The sequence below is a fragment of the Colobus angolensis genome, unplaced genomic scaffold (genome assembly GCF_000951035.1).
Source record: "Colobus angolensis palliatus isolate OR3802 unplaced genomic scaffold, Cang.pa_1.0 Scaffold361, whole genome shotgun sequence".
In the NCBI taxonomy this organism is placed as follows: Eukaryota; Metazoa; Chordata; class Mammalia; order Primates; family Cercopithecidae; genus Colobus; species Colobus angolensis.
In genome coordinates this window covers 234538-244959 of record NW_012116944.1, presented here as the reverse complement: position 1 = coordinate 244959, position 10422 = coordinate 234538, and the positions used below count along the sequence as shown (strand labels likewise).

The window sequence follows — 10422 nt, the reverse complement described above, 5'->3', positions numbered from 1 at the left end:
TAACTTAATCTACATTTAATTTTCAAAAGCTGTCATGGGGGACATCTAAAAAGTACATTTGTATTTTTAACACCCCATATTTAAGTACCTACAGTAGGATATGTGGCGTGTGTGTATATATGTTTATCAATTTCAAAGGGACCAATTCTGGTGCCTTCCCATAATATTCATGGGACTCATGGATATCACAAACACTGAAGCAGTCATGAGGTAGACCTGCCACTAGGAAGAATGGATATAGTAATACCAGCATTTCTTCTGGCAATGGGGCAAGAAACACACAAATGAAGTAAGCACACTTGCTGGGGAGCACAAACACATACTTGGTCCTCTCTGCTTCTACAACTCAAACAAACCAAGCTGGTCACAGAGATTTGCAAGGCCTGCCAAAGGCTAATGTTCTACATCAAAGTTGAATACAGTTTTGCTCCAGGAAAGCCCTGGTTCAGAATAGTGAAACTCAAAGAGAAAATGAGAATCTGCTTCAGCTTTTATGTTCTTCTTCATGCTGTGCCCGTGCCATTGCTACAATCCAGTCCTTGGATTAGCAGCACTCCCACAAGGGTGAAGATGTTCATTCCTAGTGTACATTTTAATTCAAATATTCCGAACATATCCTTTCCTAGGCTTACATATTATTCTAAAGAAAGTGGAAGAACTAAGGAAAAACTCGCCTATTCATTACCCCTTCTTGCCATAATTCTCAATATTATACTGCTGAACTCTTTTGGAAATGCCACGCTGCAAATGGAAGGTTCGGGGATTCCTTCAATTCAATGATTTGAGCTTAGTCTGTGTCTCACAAGCATTTATTTTTGTAACTATCAGACATTGACAAAGCATCTATCCTTTACCACCGAAGCCTGGCTCTATCAGGCAAAGAAGTCTTTTGAACCATGTCTATGGTTTTATACTTTGCAAGGAATGACCAACCTACCAATCAGTTACACATTTTATGTTTTAAAGACATATGTTTTGGGATCCCTTTATAACAGGGAATTTCTGGATGTCAGGTACTGAACTAATCCAGAATCTTTTTCCTGGGGGGGGAAGGGGTTGGAAAGGCAGCGTGGTGAGGGAAAAGTGGCATTCACTTGGAGTTCCCATAACACCAGTTTTGAGACTTAGCTTTCTTTTAGTCACTTCCTATTCCTATTCATTCCCTTGTTTACCACGCTTATGTACCCTTTCATAAAACAGAAGAGTTCCCTCCTCTTCTAGCAAAAGTCCGGGAACACAAGGTGCATACGCCTTAGCTGGATCTAATCAGTAACACCATGATAAGTGGGAAACATTCAATTGACTTGGCCTTAGTGACCAGAATCAGATGGAAACTCACCTGCCTGAAGGGGCCTCCGACCTAAAGCAGCTGGTCCATTGAGCCTGTCCAAAGCTTAACAATGTTGCCTACGGGGTCTCAACCAATTACCCACTGAAGATCTCCAGGGAAAATAGTATTCCAAAGAAAACCTCCTCAATGTATTCCAGTTCTACTGGAAACCATCTAGCTACACACACACACACACACACACACACACACACACACACACACACACACAATCCTCTTCTGCTCTGTAGCATAATATGAGTTAGTTTCAGCCCTTATGTTTCTGAGAGGATTTAGACATTTCTGCTAGAGGAGAACTGAGATCTGAGGAAACATTCTTGAATGGGGTAGGTTTCTTTCATTTCTCTTATATTCTCCATTTTGTATTTGAATATGAAAACTTCTCTAATAGTTAAGGGGCTAGGCTCCGGAAGATGATGCTAAGACCGTCTCAACTAAGTAGTGCAGTAGTGTCCTGCCGCAGATCTTATGTGCTATGCTGTTGGCCCACAAAATCAAGACTCCAGAAAAGGTGGGAAAAGCCAAAGTTGTGACTCTTACTGGCAAATTTCCAAACCTCCTTGAACTTAAGAAACTGTGTCAATGGGAAACAGCCAGGAATTATTCACTAATTAAAAAAGAATTTTTGTATAATTTCCTCTCATTTAGAATGAGGAGAATGGTTAGAGTGGCACCAATATGTCAGTCAAATACAGTGCTGTGCTCAGTACTCTTAGTTCCCTGCTGGTGGAGGGTGTTATCTTGAGGGCTGTAGAGATCACCAGAGGTGATGATTACAAGGATGAGGGAAGTAAAGGGAAGAGGAGGCAGAGAGAGAGAGACAGAGAGTATATATAAACAGATATGACTGAATGAATCTATATCTTAATAAGTGCATGCCAGCTAACAATGAACAAAAACAATCATTGAGAAAAGAAAAGGGTCTAACCGGTCTAGTGAAGACCAGCCTTAGAAGCGATATTTTAATAAAGGACAGGAGGAGAGGAAGTGAGAGTGAGGGAGGGAGGAAAGAAGAAACCTGTAAAGAAGTGCTACCTCAAGAAGGCAAGGAAATGTGATTCTTGCGAAGTAGGAAGAAAAAGAATTGGGACTAGGACATGACAACCTATCTATACTGAGAAAAATGAGATGACAAAGTAACTTTATCATTTTTCTACCATTCCAAATATATGAGTAATTTTTCTTCATCTGAGCATAGATCTAAAGTAACTTTCATATTTATCTCCTAGCATAGTTAAAGTAAAAATAAAGGTTTTTAAAGAAAAGTAATAGATATTTCTAATTTAAAAATAGTTAATGGCTTTAAAAACTGTTTTGAAGTATGAGCTAGGGGTGTGTTTACCTCACATCCTCAACTAGGTACAAGATATTACCTAGGTTGTATGATAGGGTTTTCCTGCAGGCAATTTTTCTTTTGCCATTGACTTTCCAAGTGATAAAATTTGGTTTGTATAGAAAAAATGTCTCTTCTTATGAAAATCCACATAGATTAGTAAATGTGTTAGAAAACTCACTCATTCCAGGCTCAGTCAAGTAGCTGTAGCGCTTACGTAAAGCTAAGGATGCGAAGCTCTGCCGTCTATCTGTTTTCTCAATCTGAAAAGGAAAAAAAAAAAAAAAAAAAACTCTATTTCCAACTTCCCTGTGACATCTTCACAGTTTTAAAACATTTTGTAGGATGGCATGTTGATAAGTTGTTTATTTTCCTTCTTAGGAAATGTTGATTTCCTACTGGGATTTTATAGCCCCACCCGCCGTGTCTTAACCAAAATCATCATTTGGCAAATTTAAGAGCACCAACAACAGCAGACTACAGGGAAGTACAAGTAAAAGACAAGCATCACAGAGACTTCTGATGCTGAGCAGTAAATTTTCCTGGATCTGTTCATATCGAAAGCACATATATCACAAAGTACACTCACTCTATGTGAGTACATTCAAGGGAGAAAGGCACACAAAGTTTATTATTCCAATTACTGCTGGGGTTTCTGTATGTTAATAGGCATAAAGTGTAGATGAGGAGATTGAAAACAGATGAATGGTTTTGTTAGAAGTACATTTTCTGCGGGGGGCGCGGTGCAGGGTAGGGACGGAGTCTTGCTCTTGTCACCCAGGCTGGAGTACAGTGGCCAGATCTCGGCTCACTGCAACCTCCGCCTCCTGGGGTCAAGCAATTCTGCCTCAGCCTCCTGAGTAGATGGGATTACAGGCATGCAGCACCACGTCCAGCTAATTTTTGTATTTTTAGTAGAGACGGGGTTTCGCCATGTTGGCCAGGCTGGTGTCGAACTCCGATTCCCCCACCCCACCCCCGCCTCGGTCTCCCAAAGTGCTAGGATTACAGGCGCGAGCCCCCGCGCCTGGCCAGAGGTACTATTACTGTGTCCTAAGGCTACTTGATTCTGTTTACTACTATTGAGTGGGATTTAAAAATCTAATTATCATATAACTTAGAGAAACATTAGGAGGCAACTTGGTTGAACTATGTTCTTAAAAAAAGGTCAAGATAAATTTTTTTAGTGAGAATATCAAAGATTGATCAATAGCTAGTAAGCAAATATTTTATATCACATACAGCATAAGTTATTTGTACAATAAAATTGCACATATTAAACGTGATCTTGATTTAAATGTTATAACATGCTGGATAGTAGGATATAGTTGATAGTAAAATAGGCACATGAAACTTTTACAAAATGTCTATTTGGCAGGTCGGAAAGTAGTGTGTTATCTCAATTGACTGTTCACAGTCAGTCATAGATAGAACTTCGTGGTTCTACTCTTTCCCCCTTTCTCACTATTGCACTTGACTTGTCTAAAAAAAATTTCAATGTCTATTTATACATGCCAATCTATCACATTTAAAAATGTTTAAAGAACTTTAGTTTCTAAATCATTAGCTGTATTATAATTTTGTTGAATATATTTAAATACTCTTAAGTACGTGTGGAAGAAGAGTGAACCATTTAAGAAAAATAGATACCCTTTTACCTACTTAAGACCTGCAAAAATATAATTTCTATGTTTCCCGCACTTTAGCCCTCTGCAACTTCTGTCATACAGATTCAATCTCTATTCTACTTCTGATAGAATAAAAGCAGAAGTGTTTATATTACCTCATCATCTTGATCTGACTCTGTCTCCTTTTGGTTCCAAGATGCATTGCAGAGACAAGGAATATTATAATGGACAGCAGGGAAAAGAATATCAGGATATGAAAAGGACTGAGTAGGGAGCACAAATGCAAGCTGATTTAGAAAGCAAAGCAAATGAAAAAAAAGCCAACAAAAAATATCAAGAACTGTACATCCATGGCAAATTAACACATGACATTATTTGAAAGCATAAAAATCTATGCGCTACCAGCAGAAGCAAAAGCGATAAACAGAGAAGACTCCATCATACAAACTGTAAGAATTTGACACCACATTAACAAGACTTAGGCAATCTACACGAGGAGGCTAATACAACTTCAGTTTTAAGAGCTTTATTCATGTTACAAAGCATTCCTTAATTGCATACCAAAGGCCCACTTCTTCACGACCAGGGAAAGATGATTTAAAGCAGTACTAAAAGATACCTTTTTATGTGCTGGCAGAGTGATATTTAAGTTGCAAACCGCTGTCTGAGGCAGTCCTTTTGTTGTCTTTGGTTCTTTCAGAAAAGACAGACGACCACAGGGCTCTTGGCTGGTGTCTCTAATCTAGAAGAATTTTGGTAGTTGATGGTTACAGAATGAGATTTATCTGAGGATTTTTAACTGTACAAGAGTTAAATATGTTTGTTTTAACAAGCCCTATGAGAGGCAGGAAAGGTAAAGGGAAAAGATGATTACAATTATGAAGCAACTGGGGCGGTCACATCTGAACTCAACAAGAGTTAGATGCCCGATTCCTAAACGCAGGATTGTTGTGTCTGATGATCTAATCCTGACAATTCATAATATAATCTGAGTTATGTGCATTTTCCTTCTAACAGTTTTTTTTTTTCCTGAAAGCTCCAGCTTTTGCAACAGTAACAGCAAATAATAATGATAAAACAATTTTCCTATCTCCTTTTATTCTTGGAGAAAGAAGATCCCTCTAGAATGTCCCTGGACTCTACCAGAAATGAAAATGAAACTTGAATACTGAATTTGCATTTCATCCATTATTTGATTACTGAATATTAACCAGAAATAATACATTGTGTTACTCTAGATTGTTTGGTTTTACAAATGTTTGCTTAAACATAAACGTTATTGAACTCCTTGAAAAATAAAGATCCTTTTTACCAGTTATAAAGCTTTACTGGTTTGAAAGTATACTCTGGTAGAACCAGAACAAAAATCTGACCTTGTGAGTTCAGATTTGATGGGATATTACAAATTAAATAAATCATTAAAACCTTTTATTTTTATTCTCGAAGAGTATTTTTTTCCCCATAATTCACAGATTCTCTGTTAAAGACGATTTACCTTGATGGAAAAAGGCAGTCTATTTTCTTTGAAAGCATAAAAGTTAAAAACAAGTTGCTGTCCTCCTTTGGTAAGTGGGGCCAAATTTCCATAACAATCAACATAAATAGGTTTTCCTTCCAGAACCTTTTAGAGTAAAAGAAATAAATGATTTAATGTTAATCTGAGTTTGAAATATTTTGAGATTTTTATGTCACATAACATGAAAAGACTGACATGATACTATGTCACATTTGTCTCTGTTAGGCAGTTACTTCTGTGGTGCTATTTGCAATAAACATAATGTTGTGTGCTTACAGTTCACCAATTGGAATCCATAGCATGGACACATACAGAATTATACATTTATTTTTATTCTGGCAACTTTAAAAATATTTAATAATGTGCCTGACATCAATCACTTATTTGTATAGATTTTGAAAGCTCTCTCTTTTTTTTTTTTTTGGACTGTTAGATCCTTACATGTTCGCTGGGTTTGAAAAAGGAAAATCATAGTAATGTATATAAACAGTGATTCTGGAAAGTAGGTAACTCAAGTGACCACAAGAAAATGGAGACCATAACTTAAATTCATTAGTACTATGTTTTAACCAGTTAAAAGAGCACCAAAGACACTTAAAATAATTTGAGTATTGGCCGGGTGTGGTGACTCATGTAATGCCAGTGCTTTGGGAGGCCAAGGCAGTTGGATCACGAGGTCAGGAGTTTGAGACCAGCCTGGCTAACACGGCAAAACCTCATTTCTACTAAAAATACACAAAATTAGCTGGGTATGGTGGCAGGCACCTGTAATCCCAGCTACCTGGGAGGCTGAGGCAGGAGAATTGTTTGAACTCAGGAGGCGGAGGTTGCAGTAAGCTAAAACTGCGCCAGTGCACTCCAGCCTGGGCAATAGAGCAAGGCTCTGTCTCCAAAAAAAAAAAAAAAAAAAAAAAAAAAATTTTGAGTATTAATTTATATCACATTTTTTAAAGTAAAAGTAAAATCAATAATGCACTTGGTATTTTATAGTAAGTACTATTAAGGCCACAAAATAAAACCCCATATCTCATGTAATGAAATGAACTTGTTTTTGTGAACAAGGTACCTCAATATCTTTGCTTCTTGCAACTTCCTCAAAATTCTCTTGTTGCTCTAAAGTTTTGTCCACTTTGTCATCTGTCATGCAGAAACATCGCAAGGAAGATTCTACAGGATCATTCATTTTGGCAAAAACAACAAACTTGGCCATATATGGAACACATATCAATTCTCTGTACAGTTGCGTGGCTAACCCCACAGTTTCTAAAACTTGATGGCAGTCTGCAAGCCAAAATCTGAGCAAAACGGAAAACAGAAGTATGAAAATGTGGCCATTTAAAAGCCAAATCTTAAAAAGACTCACAATTTAAAAAATCAGAATATATAAAGGAACTAACCCAAAATGTTACTAACTTGTTCATTTAAACAGCAAAGACGTTTTTTCCATGTATCAAACACAGAAACCTTGTGTTTGTCATTTGAGGATAATTTTGATAAGCAAATTCTAAGAATTTTTTTTCTCACATTTTTTTTAAGCATTGAACACAACAATTTTTACTTTCCAAAAGGTAATAAAAACTAATTCCTTACTGCTTTTTGGAATCCTTTATTTCCATACCTGGCTGAAACATTGGTTGTAAAAGAGACACAGTCTTTTATAAACGTCAAAGGAGTTGTTCCTGTGATGTCTTCCCACTGAGCAGGCGAAGTGCCCCCTGAGAGAACAACAGATATGTTGACTTTATCATGGGAGATGTTCCTCGTAAAATTTTCATCATCTCCTGTTCTTCTTTCTGCATAGCCACAAACTGGCAAAACTTCAGCACCTTCAGTTTAATAGTGTGTACTAAAGGTAGTTTTCCTCTCTACTCTCCTTTTATACTTTTACCAGGCTTATTGTGATTTCCTTGTAAGATGTTATTAAATTAGAAAAAAATTCCTTGTTTTTTGTCTGGGTACTAATGAATGGCTTAAACTTGGGGCAGCCACAATTTATAAGTGTATTTTATAAATGCGACTTGTACGTGCAAAGATTTGTTGTTTCAGATGGACAATTGAGTCTCCTCCACCTTTTGTTTTTTTGAGACGGAGTCTCGCTCTTGTTGCCAAGACTGGAGTGCAATGGTACGATCTCAGTTCACTGCAACCTCCGCCTCCTGGGTTCAAGTGATTCTCCTGCCTCAGCCTCCCCAGTAGCTGGGATTACAGGCGCCCGCCACCACGCCCAGCTAAGTTTTGTATTTTTAGTAGAGACGGGGTTTCATCATGTTGGCCAGGCTGGTCTCAAACTCCTGACCTCACGTGATTCGCCCGCCTTGGCTTCCCCAGGTGCTGGGATTACAGGCGTGAGCCACCACGCCCAGCCTCTTACTCTTTAAAAAGGTAAGAATTACCAAAGTTAAGAAACAGCTCAGTCTGTACGATTAATTACCGAGGGTAAAAAGGGGCATCAGCCATTAAAATTACTCTTTGGAGAACAAAAGAAGAACAAAAACAAAGCCTATCTTTAATAATCTTGGAAATGCAGTTAAAAATCAGATTAGGATAGGTGAGAATAACCATGTACTCAACATTTTCCTATTACTAGTGCTCTGTGGGACATGTATTTTTCCCAAAGTCCACCCAATGTCCTTGTAGTTTAAAGTATGTTGCTAGATCAATTACCTCTGTCTAGGTCACCAAGATATTACTTAGATTGAATCTAGAAATTACCTAGATGCTGCAGTAGATTTAATGATACTTCTACTAATGCTAATCTTAATAGCAGGAAAGATGCTATCGCTAAATTTTAAATGAGTCATGAGACCAGGATCTTAAAGAAATGATCCTTGGGAAACCAGGGATGAGGTGATGGACAAGTAAAATGTTTTGTTCTTTTATTTTCTCTTACAATGTTGGCATGGACATTTCAAAGGTTTTATGTCTTTGTACGGAATCTTTGGAATCAATAGGAAGTACAGCAGTGACTTAACCAAACCTGTAATGCTACAGAGAAGACGCAGATTGGGTGTACTGTCCCCTTTGTATCCATTGGATACACCTTCTCCTGAGGGCGGGGGCACCGGAATGGTCATTGTGATTGGTTTATGGAATTTCCTTCTTCTTGGTTCCACAGTGACAATTGGGCTAAACGTTGCTTTGTTTCCAAGGATCTTTTTCACAATTTCATCTGGAACAGGCTGGGCCTAGAGACAGAGGAAGGGCTTTAAATGAAAGTGATGTCCCCCCTGCCGCTCCCCCAATCAGGAAGTTTACTTTTTAAGTGAGAAGGGAAAAAAAAAAACAGACAACCAAAAAAAAAACCCCATGTCTTTTTTAACCTTTCTTACTATTTTAGGAAAGCATGAATAAACAAAACCAAACACTAGGACAGGAACTGGTCAGTCTGAGTATTTCCCCAGTAGAACACAAATAGCACTGGCTTGCAGGAAAGAGAGGGGATCCAGTCTCATGGCATACAAGTTTCTTAGCCTAGTCCAGATTAAAGGACAATAAATGCTGAGTCCAATATATTTTAAACCTATGTAGGACATTCAGTAAAACCTCATAAAGGCAACTCATACCCACATAAAAACTGAGGCTTTCAGAGTTAATAACAAAAAGGCATTCAAAATTTCAAAAGATTTCAATTCTAGTTGACTAAGCCTCTCTTCTACCATTTGGTTTCTTTTCTATTTGGTAAAATAACTTGATATGGGAGGCAGATGAAGGGAGCTGAAATGTAAGGTGGTCTCGTTAGGGCTAAGTACTTAATCAAGGTCATTTCAGGACTTCAGTGTGCTTGGCTCAAAACAGACAAACAAACAAAACCCAGTAACTCTATTGGGCAGGGGAGTCCAGCCCCACGAGAAGAACAGAACTTTCAGTTAAACTATTAATTACGCTATTAATAACATCAATAAAGTTACTTTAGTTCCTTTTCCTTATTCAGTAAGGAAAAAAAGAACTAAAGTCTAGCTGAAATAAATATAAGAAAAATCTTTTTTTTCCAAGATTTCCAGTCAACTTTCCAAACCAAATCAAGTTCCAATTGGTTTGGATAAAACCCAGTATTTATGATTTACTTCAATCAGATGGAAACACTAAAGCTTGCAGGCTTCCCTCTAAGTGATTTTGATGATGTGGCGTATCATAAACCACGGCTTGGTATGTTGTTCCACATACTGAGACCAATAACCTATGACTGAAAACATTCTTTTTCATCAGAAACTAACTGAGACTTTTAAACAGAACAACCCTAAAATATGTATCTTATTTAACAAGCCAGTAAGCTAACTTTATACTTGGTGCTTTTTATTTGAAATAAGTAAATGATTCCCCCAAATGGCCTAATTAGCAGTATCATTAAGGATGAGTTAGAATAACTATTTCCAGAGCAAAACATGCACTCACATGCTCTCTGCACATACTGAGGGAAACAACTTTTTGTGAACATTACCTGGAGGCCCACTCGAATTCTTTTAGTTAGGGCACCCTCTGGGAAAGATGCTTGAACAAGGGGCACTGTGGTGCTGCTCAGAATGCCACCTTCAGGACCAATCTGGTTGCTTTCCTGCTTAATCCGTGAAACCACTGCAAAATACTGGGGGAAATCTTT

The 10422-nt window shown here is 37.8% G+C and overlaps 1 protein-coding gene across 1 annotated transcript in view; it reads right to left on the bottom strand.

Moving 5' to 3' along the window:
- ANK3 (ankyrin 3, node of Ranvier (ankyrin G)) overlaps positions 1 to 10422 on the bottom strand; it is a 272063-nt gene that overhangs the window by 49650 nt on the left and 211991 nt on the right. Inside the window, exons 29-36 of the mRNA XM_011953463.1 lie at positions 10264 to 10422; positions 8803 to 9010; positions 7444 to 7540; positions 6892 to 7120; positions 5805 to 5930; positions 4929 to 5051; positions 4465 to 4491; positions 2863 to 2944 (exon numbers count right to left, since the gene is read on the bottom strand). Coding sequence (XP_011808853.1) covers positions 2863 to 2944; positions 4465 to 4491; positions 4929 to 5051; positions 5805 to 5930; positions 6892 to 7120; positions 7444 to 7540; positions 8803 to 9010; positions 10264 to 10422 — 1051 coding nt within the window. The remainder of the gene's footprint in view (positions 1 to 2862; positions 2945 to 4464; positions 4492 to 4928; positions 5052 to 5804; positions 5931 to 6891; positions 7121 to 7443; positions 7541 to 8802; positions 9011 to 10263) is intronic.